General features: G+C 41.1%; 1 protein-coding gene across 3 annotated transcripts in view; it reads right to left on the bottom strand.

Annotated features, from left to right (window-relative positions):
- Window positions 1-20,604, bottom strand: part of EPB41L4B (erythrocyte membrane protein band 4.1 like 4B) — a 172,858-nt gene that overhangs the window by 79,648 nt on the left and 72,606 nt on the right. For 2 of the 3 annotated variants that reach the window (XM_055705548.1, XM_055705549.1), the window contains 9 exons: window positions 19,137-19,257; window positions 18,389-18,476; window positions 17,771-17,859; window positions 17,373-17,442; window positions 17,041-17,210; window positions 16,831-16,940; window positions 15,073-15,103; window positions 14,560-14,593; window positions 13,444-13,511 (listed from right to left, as the gene is read on the bottom strand). In XM_055705548.1, coding sequence (XP_055561523.1) covers window positions 13,444-13,511; window positions 14,560-14,593; window positions 15,073-15,103; window positions 16,831-16,940; window positions 17,041-17,210; window positions 17,373-17,442; window positions 17,771-17,859; window positions 18,389-18,476; window positions 19,137-19,257 — 781 coding nt within the window. Of the gene's footprint in view, window positions 1-9,204; window positions 10,650-13,443; window positions 13,512-14,559; window positions 14,594-15,072; window positions 15,104-16,830; window positions 16,941-17,040; window positions 17,211-17,372; window positions 17,443-17,770; window positions 17,860-18,388; window positions 18,477-19,136; window positions 19,258-20,604 lie in introns of those variants that run through there. The other variant, XM_055705550.1, reaches the window with a different exon arrangement.

The following is a 20,604-nucleotide window of genomic DNA, read 5'->3' as shown; positions in this document are numbered from 1 at the left end:
TGCTAGGTCAAGGCGTGGGAACTACTTATTGAAGCTAACCTGGTATGGGATGATGAAAGTCTTGTTGCACCTGGCTAGTTTTGATAGTGCTGCAGCACAGGAACATCTTTCACCTGTGTCCCAGAGCAGGCTTACTCTTGCACCCTGTTTGTGTCCCCTTCTTCCACGCTCCTCCTGTAGGCATCTCCCACCTGTCTGAAGTTACGCTTGGAGAGCAGAGTGGGGCTTTCTTCTCTCCCCTCCTTGGGGAGGCTGGTGGGGCAATAGCAGAAGGCAGGCTCAAACTATGGTGCCTCTTGGATGACTCTGCATTTTTAGACCCTCCCTGCTATGGCAAACAGTGCTTTAAAAATAACCCCAGGCTTCTAGGTCTGGTTGTGATGCTTGTGTGGGACCACGCCCATCTCTATTCTTCACTTTGAACACTGCTTCTACACCAAACCACTGCAATTTTCTAATATTTAAAAATCCTCAAAATTTACACAAACATCTTCACAACTCCCCTCAGTCCTCCCCCAGCTGCAGCTCTGAGTAAGCCTGACTGTGACTTGGGCAGCTTTCAGCAGGTCAAATCCAGACTGCAGACTTTGGGCTGAATGTGTTTGGAGGCTCCCCCAACCACTTCGCTCCCTAATAGGAGACATTTCACCCACCACCATATCATAACAACACTTTCTCCAACATTGAAATGGGCTTTAGAAGTGCTCCTAAATAGCAGTCGGTGGAACTGTTAAAGTATATATTAAGGTGTATGCATGGAGGAGAGGCTCTCAGGAGTTTAACAAAAGCAGCCACTGCCTGTGAAGCTTCAGTGTGGCAGCTGGGGGGATGAGACTTGTCAGCTGTATTAAGCTAAATGTTCATTTTGGGGGCTTAATCTCCTCCTTTGGGAAATGGAAAAAAACATAAAAAGTAAAAAAAAATGTCCTTGGGTTTATCCCCTGCCCATTCTTCAAAAGAAGTTAAAAAAAACCCCAAACCCAAGTGAATTTTTAGCCAGGCTTGCTTCAATCATGTTTAAGAATCTCTCATACCCCTTGTGTTGCTAGAGCATGTATAGCAGCACAGAGAGCCTAAGCATTTTGCATACCCTGGAAATTTCCCTGTGGAGAGGAATGAAGAGGAAATAGGGGGACAGGCAGAAGCTGGTATTCTGCGTTATCAGTTATGGGCCAGAGTCACTGGACTTTGCTTCAATGCAAAAGACTTTGAGAGGACCAAGCATTATACAACAAGGGAACACAGACCATGGCAAGAGGGCTGCTTATAAAAGAGGAATGATGAAGTTTCATTTTTGCAGCCAAGAACTGGGACCACCTATAAAAGCAATGAATGTTCTAGGAACACTAAGGAAAGGATTGGGATCACTAAAAACAAACTTAGTTGTTATTTTTTTTCCCTGCACTGTGTAACAAAGATTTCTTTGCTGGCCAGAACTGGTTTCCTAAACTGTGAGAAGTAAAATTAAAGCTGACAGCGCTGCTACACTTCCACACTCTGCCCTGACACCACCAGATGACAGCAGGGCTGGCCCACTTGCTTCCTTCAGAGAAGGCCTGGGAAGATGTGTTGCTGCCAGGGACCATCAGCAGTCCCCGTCCGTTCCCAGGGACACCTCAGAAAGCACAGTAGGCAGTCATTAGCCTTCTCCCAGACAGACAAACCAACCTTGGAAGGAAATAGAAAATGGCGATGAGGAACTATGTATTCAAAAATGGTGATGGGAGCAGGGGGAATTTCTCCTGTAGGAGATAAAAGTATATCCAGCAGCAGCCTGCATTACAAGATGCTGAACTAAGTTTTGAAGCAGGAGTAGTCTGGAATTCTCTCCAAGAAGAACAGAGCCTGCAGCAAAGCATGTTCTAATAAAATACCAAGAAACAAATCTTGACTCGACAAAGCCATTGTCCTCATAGATTTCACCTTATCTACATAAAGATCATTAAAAAAATACTGCCTTGCAAAACTGTCACGCAAAATATGCCTGCTGGGGAACGAAACTGGCTTTTCTACATTTACAAATGGTTTTAATTAATGATAACGATAGCTAATGATATTTAATCACCTGTCAAAAATATTCATTGTCCCAAATGCCCTTGCAGATCAGAAAAGCTCTGAAAAGCGGACACAAAATTTTCTAAGACAGATGAAATCCTCCCCCAAGTCAGCACTGCCTTCCCCTTTCCGTCAGAGGCAGACAATGCATGCCTGGCCCTGGGAAATAAAACAGCTTGGGGTGGCTAACCCAAGCAAGCTAACTCAGGTTAAAACAGGAGCAAAACCTAGGGAGGAACTTTGGCCTTCAAGACATTGTGCAGCTGCCCCCAGGGTGCTAACCACAGTACAGCCTCTTCCACCTCTTAACCGTTAGGTAACTCAGGCCCTGTGAGCTACGCACATCCCTCTCTCTCTCCCCCCTTCTCAGTGTCACACACCGGCCAAGGCACGCAGACAGAGCCAGGAAGAGGCCTGAGGCTTAGCTAACAGAGGAGAATATGAGAAACCATGGGATGTGACAGAAGACGCTGCCCCATCATACACAGATGAAAGCGTAAGCAGCTAACAAATGTTACAGAGCATGCCCTGGGCTGCTGGATTTCACAGTTCACTATGGGAGACCTACAAGAGAAATGGCCAAACTTCACAGGGCACTGAAGGAGAGCACTGGGGGCTTTTCGGTGAGGACAACCTTGCAAGGCCAACACTGCCTAGGACACCGTATCAGTAAGGTCACATAAGATCCAAACTACCCAGGTAGCCTTAGGAAATTTAAGTATGGACTGCGAGCAGTGTGGGGAAAAAGCAGGGGTTACTGAGAGGAGACAAGGGAAAGGGATGGGATATCAGGGAAGAACAAGCATGGGAAAATGGAGAGGAGGGGGAGAAAAGGGACCAGCCACATGTAAGCAAGCTGCTCATCAGTATGCTTGGCTGGTCAAGCCCCAACCACTGCAGTCTGGGCCACCATCTTAACTGTAGTCCTATTTTCTGGGGGAGTGCGTGCAAGCAGGATTGAGCTTTCTGTGCTGCCCCATGTTTGTGTGCTGCTGCTATGTCTGGGGGTAGTGCTAAAGGCACTTCTCTCCTGTTTTGCTCTGCGTGGCTGGCTGGATGTGTGCTCTATGTGTATTTACATCTCTGGAGTACGCGCTCAGCACCTCTACAGACTAGGCTTGGAAACCAGGATCTACAGCAGCCTCACATCCGGCAGATTAGGAAGGTGAAATCACTTTAGCCTTAAAGCCAGTCCACTGGATTTGCTTCCTTTAACAGTATGCTTCCATCTTACAAGATCTCCTTTCCGTCTCTGTCCCTACAAAGGTGAAATTTCTTGGGAAAAAAAGTTTTTAAAGGAATAAATCAAACTGTAGATGTTTCATGCTTTAAATTATTCAGAATGTGAATGTTGCTAATGTTCTACAAAGAAATATGAGGTCTTCTGAATTTCCAGTAATTTTTCATAACTTCAAAGTCCAGTGTGAACACACATATGACTTCCATTTAGGTTACAGATTTTTGCCCCTTTAGCATGCTACCAGTAAAGCCACTGAATACGTACAGCGTGCAGCAACTTCACTTCGTTGCTCAGACAGTATCAACAGGTAAAAGTAACACAAAATCAATCACTCAGCACAGCAAGGGCTCCCTTATTTACAAACTTGAGACCTTTCCTATCTCTGCGCTTACTGCAACACTTGGGCAACTCATCTCAGTTACAGCAAGAAACTGTTCATTTTATTTTAAAAGCAATTTTCAGACCTTTTTTTTTTTTAAAGTCAGAAGTTGAGAATGAGACACATTAAATACAACAGCAGAATCTGAAAGTGAGCGATAACAAATGGATCCCTCCTGGGCTCAACATTTTGATACAAAAACAGCATCCAGTTTTACATTCAAGTTCCTTGAAGCCTCGCTTTGAATCACCCTTGCTTATTGATTCAGTGAGCTCCAGGTGATAAAGACACGGATGCTGAAGTCTCAAAGCTCCCCTGCCTCTTTCATTCCTCCTCTCCATTCCCACAGTCTCTAGCAGACTTCATTGCTTTTTCTTTTCCAGTTCCTCCCATTGCACATTCCATTGTAAAACTGCTTCACCTAAACTCCCTTGAGCTTTTTGTCTCCCTGGCCCATATTATTTCTGAGCTCTCCCTTCCTTCCTGTCCTACTCCTACGCTCCTACTGATGAGACTCAGCTTGGAGACACCATGATGCTGGCCCTGATGGCTGCCAGCAAGGCCCCACAATTCAGGGGCTTGGCCCCTGGAGATGGAAAGAAACAACAGCTACTTTGTCATCCGTTTAGCTACTGAGCTCACTGCTATGTCATTACACAATTTAGAGAGCACTGGACATGTACTGATGTTTTGTAATTCTACTTCTCTAAGGTTCTCAGAATTGCAGAAATTGGCAATGGCAGGTAAACCATTATGATTATAATTCCAGCACAGACTATTATGGGTTCAGTGAGGAGTAAATAATTTATAAATAATTAGGTTCTTACTGGAGTTTAATTCTAACTAGATGTGGCTATTTCTTTCATTTTCTTCAAGGTGCAGGAAGTAAAAGATGCCTTTCACTGCTCCATTAAAACAACAACTGTTTTTTATAATTCATCAACATATGACAATGTTAAGCCAGGAACTATGGGTTTTCCAAACTGTTCCTATCCGAAACATCTACTCTTGCCTAATCCAATACATCTTCATCTTTGACACAATGAGCTGCAGGTTTTGCTGTTTCACAGTTTAAGGCCAAAGGTCATATTACTAGTGCTACGAAAAGGAAAAGGAAAAGGAAGAGAAAAAGGAAGAGGAAAAGGAAAACCAAGTACATTACAAACTAGAAATATAGAAACCACAAAAAACAATCAAAAGTGGAAATGTAATTGTGGTGGCAATTTGGAAACAACCCTCGGGGCACTTCCATTGGTTCCCCAATAGCCTTAGCTCAACATTCATCTTATTTTTAAATTGGCAGATTCCTCAGTTCTCAGAAGGTGTGATGGCCAAGGCAGTCATCATGAATCCTTCTTCTGCTAGAGAGAAAATGAATTAAGATTTCTTCTGGAAAGATAGATGCAACAGATCATGGAAGGTAAGATGCCACCAAAACAAAAGGAGTAGTTGACACAGAGTCAAGAGAAAGCCGTTATTCCACAAGCACAAAACAAAGAAGTAACAGTGGGTCTAAGATACCAGGTTGGTGGAACTTCCCATCTCCACCAATCTGTGTGCCAAGTCTACCAAGACTCTATCTGAAAATAATATAAATAAAAAAAATCACCATCTTTAGGGACGTTGGATGAGAGATACAGTATTTTTTTAAAAAACACCTTTTCCTCCTGTTCAAAATTGAAGGTATATTACATGCGGAAACTAAAAGCAGGATGTAAGTTATTACAGACATACTTGCATTTTCTGTAGCAACCTACCAGTATGTGCACTGGACAGTCCAGAGAGCCTTGACTTGTGAACTTTACAACTAAACTCAGATTAATGTTTGTGAAAACAACTGTTTGAAAATAAGCCGTTTTGCTTTAAAGGACAGTCATGAAACAGTCATTAGTAACTACCTGAGAGCAGCATTTAGCCTACAGAAGCTTTATTATAGGAAATGACTCATATCAAGAACTCCAGCTGAATCAAGTTTTTATCTGGTTTTTTTTTTTTTTCATGCAGTAGCAAAAAGAGCAACACCACATGCACTCGGGAAGCAAGCCTTTCTGGCCAGTCACTCCAAGGTACAACAGTATGTGGAAAACAAGGGAAGGCAAAGAAGGTCTTCATCATTACCACACACTACTTTGCAATGTACTGCAAGAGGCAGACAGAAGAGTGTGGTCTGTTGCTTTACGTGTTTTTTCTTATCTACTTTGACTAGTATTGTTTCTGTCCAAAAGCTGCAACTTCCTACATGTCTGGTGCCTGCGGAGCAAGGAGGGCTGTTTTTCCTGCCGACCCTTCGCCACTAAAACTTGGAAGCATGAATAAAAGCACTGTGTTTTTCTACGCATTTACAGTTTTGACTGTAAAGTAGGAAACCGTATTTATTCTGAAATGGCGCAAAGTCCTGCTCCTCACACTGTGGCACAAGTTGGGTTAGGGTGCAGAGGCCTGACCAGCAGAGCGCTAGTTCAAGCTGGCTCTCAAAGATGGTTCACGGCTAGCACAGTCTTAACAAAAGATGCTGGGGTCCTGGGAGATCAATCCCTTTCCAAAGCACACCACACAGAGTCCGAGATCAATTTTGAAAAAAATACAGCTCCTATTTTATGTCCATTAATGCCAGCTGGTCTGTGGCAGCTCTGGCTCAGTCCGTTTGGCTACCATTAGCAATGCTGCAGTGACAGCATTCCCCTACAAGTCTGCTTTCCTTGGTCCTCCTTTGCAGAGTAAGAGGAAAACCACACATCATCAACAGCCTTTCCAGAGATCTGGTGTGTCAGGTTAGATGGATGTGCACTGAAACTTCTCTCCTTTGAGCTAGGTAGCAGTACCCTGCTTGCTTGATACACAAACTGGAATTTGTGGGAAACCTCCCCTGAAAACAGATGATTGTGGTGCTGAACTGTCTTCCTCCTCTTCCTCAGAGGACTCTATCTAACTGATGCCTGAGAAGCAAGTGATATACTCATTTGCCCCGTCTTAAGGTGTTTCCAACTTGTTCCTTGCCAGCAGCTGATGTTCCATTTCCAAAATCACTTGCAAGCTCTAACGCTCCTTCTCTTGCAGGCTAAAGAGACATCTTCTGCAACACTCACCCAGAAGGAAGCAAAAATGACATTTTACATTGCAAAGCCGTAATATATGGTTTGTTCCCATCCACAGTGTGGGAAAGCAATCCTCCTTTTGGTCATTTCGCACATGGGTTCACTGACAAAAGGGTCTGGAAGGACTTGCCAATTGCTTTCCTTGTTTGCAAAGCCCCAACCGCCAGCTTTGGAAATGCATTACAAAACCTGATCCCTTTGTTCACTTTGCCTGTGACTCACAGCAACTAGAGAAAAAACAGCTGAAAATGAAAGTTTAAAGAAAAAGCCCACACTAAAACAATTTACTGAAAGTGCCAACATTTTCAGTATTGTATTTCGGTATTCAATGTAAGTCATTAGGTTTGCAGCCCAACTTACAGATGCAGTATCGCCTGTTTTTTAATCCCACCAACGGTTCCTGGGGGAGAGGATGCAAGATGACAGGTATTACAGGGCAAGAGTAAGCCCCCTGCAAATCCCAATACAGAGTGGAGAGCCAGGCCTGAGATCTGCTGGGGAAGAACTGGCTTCCAGCTTCATCGAACACAGGAGAAAGGTATGCAGAGAGATGATCAGAAGATACTCTCAGCCAAGATGTACCAAGCAATTCTGCTGTGCGGAACGCAACCGATTACATGCTGAACTTCAGATCAGTGTAATTTCTCAGATGTACTAGCACTGTACTCACACGCACTGCCCTGTCCCCCCTAAGCTGATGTGCAGATAGTGTTTATCACCTGTAATCAGATTACAGAAGAGTTTCTAAACGTATGCTGGTCTTGTAAAAAGAGGATTTCAGACTTGTACAACAAATACACTTCAGAACGGGATGGAGCAAGTTCACACGCACAGTTCCACAGGTACTCCTGAGAACATGCTTCATTTCAATTCAGAAGGCAAACTCCTTCAGGCAGTTTGCAAGGCTTTTTTAAAACCTCTCTGCGTATTTAGAACTCTTTCAAAATGTGTTGATTTCTCTGTACCTAGAATGACTGCGTAGCATGCTCTTTGGTAAAAATCCTGTGGCATTTCCTCATGAGGAACTTCCAACACAACACAAACACTCACATACCAGGGCCATCAAGTCCCTGTACTGAGCTTGTGCATCTACAAACTACCAGTGGCTTCTTTTAGTAGCACGAATTAAGCATGTAGTACTGACTGATAATTGCCACTGCTTTCCCAGTATTCTATTCGTAAACAAAAGGTGTTACTACTTTTAACAGCTGAGTTAACCAGTATTTTCCACCCTTCTCCTCTCTCCCCTCATACTTTGTTTTTCACCTGCATTATTTTGTTTCTTGAAACACAAAATTGTATTCCTAACATCACAAGACCTGTATTAGTCACTTGTTAAAAACAATACTTTGTTAGTAACAAGTGTGCTAATTTTAGAAAAAAAAAAAACCACGTGCTTTTAACTTTACTTGTACTACCCTGTTCAGATGGGTAATACCCCTTTATCCATCTTTGTTCGGGTGATGCAAGCTGCACAGGTTAGTCAGAGCAATGCTGGGGTCAGAGAGGAAACAGGTAGACAGACATGCTCCCTCTTCCCAACCGCAGCCCAGCCCACTTGCTTCAAGAAGACAACTACTACAGCAAGGAAGGACAGAGAAATCGATCTCTTCTTACCTATCTGATCACTCAGTGACTTTGCTGGTACAGATTTCTGCGGACAGCAAGGTGGATGTGGCATGAAAAAGTGCAAGGGGAGCGCAGAGTGCGTGAGCTCCTTCTCCAGAGAAGCAGAATGACAAGTGCTTCCCTTGAGGTGACACGCACAAACTGCAGAACACACGTGTCCCACAGGTTGTTCTTCACCCATGTGCAGACCTCCTGCACGAGGCATTTTAACACTTAAGGACCGGTTAAGCCTTGTGCTGCCTTTTCTTGCGATCTGTCAGGGAGATCCCTCGTTCAGTGCACCTTCAGCAATAAACCAAAGCACAGATAACAACACATGACGAGGAGGAACACTGACAGCAAACCACACAGAGGCCAGTGAAGTTATATGACAAGAATGATACTGTATTACGAATGTAGGTGTGTGAATCATGAAGCAACAATGCTCCGCTTTAATGTGAGTATTCAAAAAACAAACTCCTTCGGAGGGCATTCAGAGCAGCAGCTAAACTAGGCTCTTCTTCCAATGACTCCAACAAAGTTCCTTTCTTCCTTTCCCAAATAAAATGCTGCTGAAAGAGAGGAAGACTAGCCTGGGGAAACTGAAGTTAGCTTCTGTGATTACCCACCTTAGGCTTACTCTGGCATTTTCACATCTCAGTGCACAATTGCATTATTGTTTTCCCCTGCTCTACAGGGAGGAAACATCGATCCAGCACAGCATTAGTGATTCCAGGGCAAAACAGGTACAAGCACAAGGTGCATCATATCTATTCACCCTCCCCCAAAATTCTTCAAAAATCAATAAAGCATCATAACAAGAACAAGAAGATTGAAGATTTTTATTTATACAAGCACATACAGGAAAGATCAAAACACATATTAAAAGATAGCATCTGTAAACAAATATATTTCACAAAAAGTTATACACTATCAAATCTTCTCTGAAAAAAATTCACGGTTATAGCTGTTTATAAATGTGTATTTATCAAAATCAAGTTAAAAACTACTTCATTTTTAAAATATCCCAAATGAAGACTCATTCATTCCAACAACTTCACAGAGACCACAGGTGTAAGGCCTAATTAAAACAAATGCACAAGTGAAGATGGCACTATGATTTCCAGTTTAAAAAAAATAAAAATAAAAATCGTCAAGTGATCAAAATACCAGCCAAGCCTATTTAAAGACCTAGGTCTGTAAAATATACATTCAACTTCGCAAACATCTAACTTTAAAAAAATAGAGCTATTCCACTGGATCATCCTCATCTTGTAGCGTACCGATTATGAGCTGTGGTTTTGAATCCACTCAGAAAAGTTAACAGTAGGTAGTTTGATGCGATTATATAGTTCACTTTCATAATCACATTAAAAATAAGAAGACAGCAGCACCCTTTTATAGCAAGGATTCATTTTTAACATTCTTGCCTTTATAGCAGCAGGTATGGTTTGGGGCAACGCTATCAATATAATTAGGAAGTAAAAAAAAAAAAAAAAAAAGAAGGAACACACATACTCTGTTAAGTTTATTGTAGTATTCTTTCCCTATAGTTGTTTTCAAAGTTAGGCAAGCACCTCTATTTTTGCTGTAGAACACAAAATTAAAAACAAATGATACCCAAACCTATGACTACCTCAGTCGGCTCCCTTTGTTGGTGGTCCACAAGCCATTTTGATTGCCAGTACGAATTCTGTTTTTCCCTCCCTCCAATCTCCTATTTGCATACCAACTAAAAAATAAAAATTTCTCAAACTTCATCTACTAATTTGACTCAAAAGCAACAAGATATTAAAAATAACTAAGGCACAAATGGCTGATCTTCAACAGCGAGCAGAGGGTCACAGATTGCAAAGTATGGTAGAATGTAAATCCCCAGAAATATTTCTGGTCTCGAGGCACTGAAAACTCTTACCAGCTTTCACAAAAGGTTTTTCAAGATTTTTTTACAAGGATACGGAAAATACTTTTCCCAAGAATGTCCATGAACACTAAACAAGGATGGATGTACATACAAAGACACACACTTTATGCACAATACACTTTGAACATACTGCAGACAGACAAGGACCATGGAATGCAATGATCGCCTAAAATGGCAGGTGAAATGAAGGTGGCTGTTTTTCAGAGAGTCGTCATGAGTTTATCTTGGTACACCATGCTTTGGACTCCTCCTAAATTCTTCTGGTTCTGTTCCTGGATATATCGTAAATTGCTGTCCTCTCCACTTGGGGGGGGGTTCCAATATGGCCTGTCATCATGATAGGGTGGCCTGTACCATTTGCACAGTTATTGGTTAGTGAGAGATGGAAGTAAACTTGTGAGTGCTACACAGCAACATGAGTTCATCCAGCAAGTGCTAAGCATGCAAACGGTGTGATGGGCAGCTATCGGTAAGGGGAAAAAAGGGGACAGATCTACAGAGGTCTGATGCAGAAGCCGCAGAAGCAACTCACAATCTTTTAGTTGATTTCAAAAAGGCTTTGAATCAGAGCTCAGTCATTAAAAACCCTCTCTGTTTTCAAGTGTCATAGACAAGTGTTGTGCATCAATGCTCCTGCATCCCACAGGGATAGGGGGAGGGAAGAGGTGGCCATCGGAACGCTAAAGTGTGTACAACAAACAAGTAAAATAAACCATGTCATGCAAAAAGCTGAGCTCATGAAAATACATCCTTAAGGTCTAAAAAAATTAAAAAAGGCAATCCTAGTAAGAATGGAAATTGCTCTTCCGTAAATACTGCCATTCGTTCAGCACCAGTGCAGTTAACTACATTGAAGCAGCCTGTAAGTTACACAGTCGCACTTCGTTAAGATGAACACCTAGCGTCCATAGTTAGTACAGGTATTTCTCTGTGACTATGTAGTGAAACTTGCAAAAGTACCAAGAGGAAAAATATTTTTTCCTTATTTGTTCATTACTTATTGCTGCTTTGAGATATTAACCTCAACTACTCCTACAGTGTCTCCTGAATCATTGGCCGGGGGAGGAGGGTGATAAATAAATAAAACTTTTGAACAGTATGTAGAAAACCACAACATTTAAGATTCCCTTGTTACCAAACTTAGGTTGCACTTTTTATTTTGGTTATTTCTTTATGCTAACAGAAATACAGGCAGGTTTAGATTTTACCTTTTTTTTGGAGACATTTTAAAGTTACATAATGACAACAGTTAATTGGAATGAATTTTCTCAGAAGACTTAACATTAAGTTAACTGCGAGCAAATACTTTCACTGAAAGGGTTTTACTGAGAAGACTGGGACACAATTCTACATATTTCACAAATACTCAACATCCCCCCCATATATAACATGTATTGCACAGGTAGTCCCATTTTAGCCCTTGGTCCATTCTAGATTTGCATGAAAGAATTTCATGCATCTGTGGTTTGATGTCAAGTTCATAGCCAGATAGATTAAGATTTCTCAAATCAAGCTATTCAAGATGTTAAACGCTGAACCCTTCCACTTTCAGTCCAAGTTAGAATAACTTGAAGCTTCCACTTTAACCACGCATTTAAATGCTTCTACCTGAGCGGGACAAAAATTCTGAGCACCTTTTCTACTGAGCTTGCATGACTGAGCTATTAAGTGTGTTTTTTAGCCTTACAAGCCTAGCTATAAAAAAGCCATTGTTCATATTTCACTGACCTTAATCTTTGCCCAGGCAGCAGAGGGGCTGAAGGGGGAGGTTGTCTGCACACATTACAATACATTTTTGTGCTTATTTCACTATCACTCTGCTCCAGGGTGAACTATTTGGCTTTAAAATGTTACAGACTAGTATCATAAGTGAGGAAATCTTTAGAAAAACTTCAGCAAAACCTCTAATGATTTGTAAAATCATTAGCCTCTCTCAGCAATCACTCTTCTGTAATGTGAAATTGTACACTTTAAATCATACAGAATTAAATGGACAAGTAAACCCTAACCCAAGAAGAATCTTGAACATGAATTACAGGCAAAACTAATTACCCAATTTTAAGTCTTCTGTTTCTAGCATGTATTTATTACCTGCTTTACTGCTATATGCAGGGATTTTTGAGATGACAATGAGTATGCCTGCTTCTCTGCCTAGTATGTATTTCTAATAACATATTTGCCTCTTTCCTGCACTCTCAGATCCAATCTTGGATCAAATTGTCTTTTCATCCATTTTAATCTCCTCATCTCTAGAGCCTGCCTACACTAAGAACAAAGTCTAACTATCCTGATGTAAGAATACAAAGATAAAAATATAACATGAATAGGAATGAAGATTAGAGTACTGGTATTTTTCAGTCAAGACAATAATTATTTGTCTAAAAAACGGAGTAACCTAAAAAGGTTATTTTTATTAGGATAAAATAGCAGCTGATTTCTATCACGTGTCCATGCACAGACACATACCGACCAGCAGGTGCGTGCCTCCACTGGGCATTCTACCAAGCTGGTTCTGACTTGGACCGAATTTCTTCCAAAATTTCTTTTCACTTGATTTCTCTCATTACTAGTTAGTATAAAATAAAAAAGTATGCCAGAAAATAGTACAATAGCATATACAGGTTTTCTTTTTTTGTGAAACAGTTCACAGAACCTCAGTGTTATAATTTCACTAATTATCTGTAAAGTGCCTGATACACTGTTCACATACATGTTTTTCTATACGTATCTCTGCAAAAGATGAAAAAGTGCTGCAATGCAAGAACCTGCTCACTCATAACTTTATCCTAAAATAAGTTTTCTTCTTTGTTTTAGCAGATTAATTACTGATCAAATTGCAGTTAGTTTTACTGAAGCTACTGAGCATCTTCCCATCCAACATACTCCCTACAGAAATCCACTGAAGTTGTATTTCAAATTCTGTATTAAAAATCACCCCCCCAAATTCTCATCAAGGAGATTAGGACATCCCAAAGCAAAATCTAAATAGAAGTTATTTAATACTGCCTCTACAACACATATTTCTAACTTCTGCTTGCTTTTCATGTGCAGACAATTGCCCAATATGCCCACCAAAGCTTCATGCCAACAGATTCAGAAAGAAAGAAGTAATAGACTTTTTCACGAAGTGAAGACTGCTTACCTTACATTCACAGGTGTATGTGGATGCCAGTGTGGCTGAGCAGGATGTATATTAGGATGATACTGTGGCTGCAAGTGGAAACATTGAACCCAGTTAATGAAACAATGTAAGAACTTTCTATTAACTTTAACTTTTTATTTTGCTGGGGCTGTGATGAACATGCTCGCTGTGAGCCCTAGAAACCCCACTGTGGCAGACCTTCTCCCATGCCATTAAGCATATACATGAGACCTCTTGGTGATGAGCTTGCTTGTTAGGAGACACTCACGGGAAAATGCAAAGAAAATGGGTTTTCTGTTTGAGAGTCAACCTGGCACATCTAGTGCTTCTCATACAAAGCACATCAAAAGAATGTCAGCTTTAATCAAAGGTGGAGAGTGAGAAAGGTTACTATTATAATAGCAGTCTTCAGAAGGTCACCTATCTTTGGTGACAGCATTTCTCTCTCATATCCATGAGATCTTGAGGACAGACAGTGAAACAAAATCACTAGTGAGGCTTTTAATAAAGAACAAGTGTTAAGACTAATTTCTCATTCACACACTCCGTCTGGACGAAAGCACAGCTTGCTTTCTCAGTAGCACTCCCTACTAGTATCACAGATGAAAACTGGGTAAGGTGTTTCTCTGAAGTGTATGAAGGAGCTTGTTTAAAAAACAACAAACAAACATTTGACCAGCAATGAACTCCTTAAGTGTTATGATGGGGGAGATAACTGCAACTTTGAACTCGTTGTCACCAGATCACCCAACATAAGAGGCTGCTCTAGACAAAAGCTTGCTCACAGAGCAGTCTCCTGGAGTCCATCATATTCACAGTCACAAAGGCTTTCACCTGTGATTTCACAGAAAGGGAAGGGAAGGGAAAGAGGATGGCAAATGGAGTGTGTTCAGCTTGCAGAGCATCCAAGAACACAGGGGAAGAGGGTGAGAAGAGTCTCTCCACTTTCCCCTTAATTCCCAATGGGATGTTGTTTATTCCTGAACCATCTCAGAGAATCTTACCCAACAGTAAGGAAAGGGGACCAAAACAGCCATACAAATTATAGAGAACAAAAATATGAACCACTAAGTAAGAAAATGACAATATCCTCCTCAACAATTGTTATGCCCTTACCTGGTAGTTATGGACTTCAGGAGTATTTTTAGCACTAAGGGGAAAAAAAAAAAATAGCTTTTATGTAATTTATAGTTCAGGGTTCTACAATTCAGGAATTTATTACAGTGAAGTAACATTCATATTCTTAAGGACATCAATATCTTAATCAAGATATACACCACAGCAATTACAGTCCAAGAAAGAGGAGTGCAAAACTTCATTGTACACTTAGGAAACAGGAATAAATAATGTTAGGTAAGTTAGCATAATAGCAATAAGCAGAAATGTGTTTTACTTTAGTCTGATATCAAACACAAAAAGAAAAAAAAAACCCACCTAAAAATGGAAGCACTTAAAAGTTTCACAGGCAGTACCCAAGAAGAATCTGGTGCTGCATAATGAGATCCCAAAGCAATTCATGCTGCACCAGAGAATTTGTTTTGACAAATCCTAATGCAGAAATGGTCTTCAGAACCCTTTTTGCCTAATAACAGCAATTGAGAAGTAGAGAGAACTTGGGCAGTCACTTACCACAGTTGTGCTGCTTTCACAGGATTGTTTGCTTGAAAAGAAACAAAAAACTTGTAAGACGGATGACAAAAACAGTAATTTTGCAGCTACTGTGACTGGGATGTTACACTACAGCTTAAGCAAATTCTCAGACATATTTTCACAAATGCATCAGAATCTCAAGTGCAGCCCTGTGCTTTCTAGTATTCCTGTGTGAGTACATAAAGTACAAGGCAGACCCAAACCTCCCTCTGCTTCTGCAAGAGTCAAAGCCCACCAAAGATGAGAACAGACAAAGAGTATTCTTCCCAAACGTCACAAAGGAAGGACTTTAGCCAGAGTCAGTTTTGCATGACCAGAACCCTACCTTTCTCACCTTGCTGTAGCTACCACGTCAATACCATTGAGTCCCTTGGAAATCAGAAGCTACCCCTCGCAGAAATTTTGCATCTTACAGAAACCAGAGTATTCCTGAAGCTGGTAATGGCCTGTGTCTTATTACAATGAACAATGGTAGCCAAAAAAGCCCATCAGTTTGGAATATGGGAAGGCAGTGAGCAATCTTGAGCAACAAGTTCTTGGCTTGTGCTTTGGACAGGCTAGAGAGAACATTGAAGGCAGGAGCTGAGTAACTGGGATGTATTATTTATTTTTCCTGAAAAGCAGCATATTTTTCAAGAGCACTGAAAACCAGCTGAAAACCCAAGTCTCTGCTGAATGTAGGAAGTGAATGACAAACTTAATGAGACACTGTAGAAGTCTGAAAGAGACTGAGCTAGGACAGAATCCAACGTTTGTAGGCTGCAACTAGGTACAGATCTTAATGGCCAAGAAATGCATGAAAGACAATACAGGGAGTTTTTGCATTAACTTAACAAACACGCTGTTGAGCTCTCTGGAGGGAGATCATCTGGGTATGACAGAAGTTCTGGCTGGCTGCTATGCACAGAGAACTAAACTGAGCGGAAGCCACGCTTTCTCTCTTCTCCCCCGGTCTCACAGACATAAATACAGAAGCACTGAGACACGAGGTCTGACAGATGCTTCACCACCCTTTCAGTGAAGAAATTTTTCCTAATATCCAATCTAAACCTGCCCTGGCGCAACTTGAGGCCATTTCCTCTTCTCCTATCACTTGTTACTTGGGGGAAGAGACCTACCCCCACCTGTCTGCAACCTCCTTTCAGGTAGTTGTAGAGTGTGACAAGGTCCCTGTTAAGCCTCCCCCTCTCCACACTAAACAACCCCAGTTCCCTCAGCTGCCCCTCATAAGGCTTGTGCTCCAGACCCTTCACCAGCTCCGTTGCCCATCTCTGGACACGCTCCAGCACCTCTGCGTCCCTCTTGGAGTGAGTGGCCCAAAACTGAACTGAACACAGTATTCAAGGTGCGGCCTCACCAGTGCAGAGTGCAGGGGGACAATCACTTCTCTAGTCCTGCGCACCACAGGGTTTCAGATACAAAAATGTTACACGCTTTCCTTCACTGAATTTGATACAACTTTTCTTTCCTCCCCATCAGAGCAACTAAAGAAACCCTATAGCTACCTTGTTCTCCATAGATGGGGGATGGAAGAATTAAGTATAGACAGAGATAGAAACAGTAGAAATGGACTCTTGACTGAGAGAAAAAAACCCATGTACATTCTGATTTTTAGATGATCTGACATATTTTTCATTTTATACTGTGGTACAGATTTTATGGTTGTAATACAACACTTATATGAGTTAACAGGACACCTGCATGACAAGTTCAGTGAACACATGTACAAACACTTACCCTTAAAAGTTGAATGCCTTCGAGAAGGATATCGTTTGCTGGGCCTTCTTTCAAACGTACTAGTTCTGCGTAATCGTGTCCCATGTGTTGCTTGATACTCTGTCCGCCCACTTAAAATACAGAAACAAAAGTTAACTACTGCCTTCTGTTGGATGCTGTACCTGCTCCATTGTACAAAAACAAATAGATTGCTGTTACTTTGCTAAATACCTGAATCTGAAGCGTGATCCCAGCCTTATGAAGTCAGATCTACTAGATTTGCTGTTTGCTGGGGCTCGCAATCTGAAGAAAGCATGGTGTTCCACTGCACACTTCCACAAATGTTTGCATGTTTTGGCACTGTCTAACCGGAAAACAAATGTGTGCTCTTGCTCTCTGCCCTAGATGCAGAAACAAAAGCTTTGGAAGTTGGCATGCATGATATTAGTTACTGTCCTTGGCAGGAGAAATACAGCCTGGGCCAACAGTGTGCTTGTGTTCTTACCAGCCTGAGCACACACCATACTTTGTTGGATCAGGCCCAAGTAAGGGAAGAAAGTTACCTGTTCATCATCTTCTACAACCACAAGCGTTAGTTTGCTCTTTTTAAAGTCCATTTTTGTGATTTTAGGCCTAAACACAAGAAGCAAATAGAAAATTAATGGAAAAATAGCATTTTGTAATCTAGGATCCCCCAAAACATATGAGGGATTTGCAGCCCTGCAACACTTCAAGAATTGTAATGGAAGTATGATTTCTTGGAAATGTAACTGTTTTTCAACAAATATTTCACATTTGAGAGTGGTGCTTCTAAACAGGCCCACTTAACTTCAGATTTAACCTTGGTATTTTAATTTTGTAGATCCAATCTACACCACAAAATACAGTCAAGATCCCCTTACATAAAGGAGAAAGATCTGAGCATTTTAACAGAAAGGAATAAAACACAAAAACCGATTACCAAAAGAATAAGCCTATTTTGTTGGCTCCTTCAAAGATCAATATGCCTGTTGGTGTCAGTCCAAGAGCATATTCACAACCATCTCTTCCCTGCAAGCAAACACAGAACCAATAATCAGTGTGCCTTTGGTAGTGTAAATCTTACTACAGTATTATGTCAAAATCCACAGATTTTAAACTCAACAATAAGGTTTGAAATTTTTTTTTAACATTACAGAGCAGAAGAACATTTATCTGTGTTGGGTGCAAACTGGCAGGCTTTGGCAACAGAAGGCTGCAGGATGCCCTGCATGGGAGGAGGCAGAGTGCTGCCTGAGGTAGCGCTGATGCTGGTGGAAATGGCCCTGCACCAACACTCCAGCCAGGGGAGCCCAGACCTCGGCTCACCTGTGTTTAAGAGCAAGCAGTAGCTACCAGGGAAAAGAGACACAAAAGGAAAAAATTGAGGAACATGGGAAAAGGCATGTGGAAAGGGAGGAGGCCTGCAAGGAGAAGGTACTTTTGAGGGACCACGGCCCAAGGGGCAACCCACACCACAACAAGTACACCCCCGAGGGACTGACCCACACCAAGGCACGTACCCCACATTAATAACAAAAAAGCATCACATGGAACTTACCTTAACTACATGCATATCTACACCATACATTTCTAACCATTTAGCTTTGTTCAAGTAGCACAATTCAGCCTGCGCTGGGCTCTTTCCCCTAAGAATATAAAATTTATTTATACTTAATGTTATGAAATTTTTGTGCATTTTAAACATTTTAAAATTCATTCTCCTAACTCTGTTCTTTGGGCTCTCAATCTTAAAAATGCTAAATGGTATTTCAAGCTTAGTTTATGTTTTTACTCTCTTCCCCCCAAATGAAAATAAATCAGAGGGACCAAAATTGAAAAAAGATTTAAAATTTCCAATAAGGACGAAAGTTCAGGTAAGACAGCAACACCAAAATGTACCATATTTATTAACAAAAGACAGGAAAAAGAGTTTGCTGCTACCCTGAGCACAAAACTTTACATGTACATGTGTGCAAGGAGGGAAAGAAAGATAATTATTTCCAACATAAACAGGAAAAAGATCTGATGGCTTAAACTGTTATAAAGTCATCTAAACAACAAGAACAAACAATCCTCCCCCCAAAAAAACAAACAACAAGTTACAATTAATCCCACCAACCTTCCTTAAATTACTGTTTGCCATTTCTAGGGAAGGAGAATGCTCAAAATCTATTTACAGTACCTTCAACTGACAAATATAATCACTGTTTCATGTCTGTTGAAGGGGCTCTTGTGGACATATATGCCTTTGGAAGAGAAGAAAACCTCCTGTTGCTAGAGACACCACTCCCACATAGGTACCGTACCTGCACTCTTTCCATTTCTGAAAAATGTCGAATTCCATTGCTTCGGTCTGGTTTGGTGCAAACCTGAATTCAGACACGAGTTCTGGTGTGTGCTCTGGGTGCTCACACTCTCCCAGCTCAGCTGCAATCGGTCAATTGAAAAGTTACAAATATAAAAATCATGGGATGACCAGAAATACTTAATTCCATAATCTCCACAAAGACAGTGATAGTTTGTAAGTTTCTAAGTACGTTTAGAAGAATGCATTTGTGCCAGTGCTGTAAGTGAACATCCCTGTCCCTCTGCCCCCAAACTCAAACCAGATTTTACAGTAAAAGTCAGACAAACTCATTTGCAGGAGCAGTGTAAGGTTATGGTACAGAATTCTGACATTCAGGAATGTTAGGACTAAAGCAGCTTCACTAATGCCTTTTCTCTGTTTTTTAAAGCATTTGAAGGAATAAAGTTTCTATTAAAGACAAAAAGCAATGCACTACTGTTTCGAAGAGGTTACTTTGAAACTTCCTCTCATTGCAACGAAGTCATACTTTTCATTCCAAACCACTTTCCATTCTATTGCATGCTTTGTTTGTGTCAAAACATGAAGATAATAATACCTAATCTCAAGAAACCAGTGATAAAGTTGTGTTTTGTTTTGTTTTTCAAAAAACAGAGTGGTGGTGTAATAGTCAGATTAAGTCAGTTTAAAGAAAGAGATGGCGAAGTGTTAACATAACTCAGGTGTCACTTTCTGTTTATTTACTTAGGGCCTGGTATCTTCTTTTCTAGGAGCAGAACACTTGCAGACTCTACTGAGCTCAGCAGGAGATGCAAGTGCTGAGTATCTTGGTGACTGACGCCCTTAACTGTCTCGTGCCTGCCACATGCTTTGCTCCTGGAACCTCTCAGCTATATGAAGAGTCCACAATGTCACTGCCTTCAGACTGTGAAACAAACATCAATGGCAAATACATGCCACCTGACACACGATGTGACTCCAAACCAGGCCTTGTCAGTTGGCGTTTCTTGACTACTACTACCACAAAAACCAAACCAACCCAAAACCACCACCACAAACATGAGGGGAAATTAATCCCATGAAGTAAAAACAGTTGCAAAAATTTAATTCACTTTCAGTTTTAAAAAATACCTAGCAGGATACATTAGAACATAGGGAGTTACATTTAAAATGCATTCTGACTGATACATCTACTAAGTGGTTTTGAGCCCTTGAGCTTCACTCAAACATTTAGCATTCCTGAGGATATTAAACAGATTGAGTTCACTGATCTTTATTTCTAACTACTGCCTCACACACACTTTTTCTCTTCAACAGTAATCTTCCATGGTGAATTACAGTACTATTATCTGTATGTCTTTTCCCTTAACAGAGAGATCTCAGCTCTGCTGCTGTTTCACTGAAGTTGGAAGCCTATTTAACAGAGCTGTTGCTAGGAATTACTGGCAGTCCAGTCTCCAGTACGTAAG

Source organism: Falco cherrug, chromosome 3 (assembly GCF_023634085.1).
Source record: "Falco cherrug isolate bFalChe1 chromosome 3, bFalChe1.pri, whole genome shotgun sequence".
Classification (NCBI taxonomy): Eukaryota; Metazoa; Chordata; class Aves; order Falconiformes; family Falconidae; genus Falco; species Falco cherrug.
This window is presented reverse-complemented; position numbering and strand designations above follow the sequence as displayed.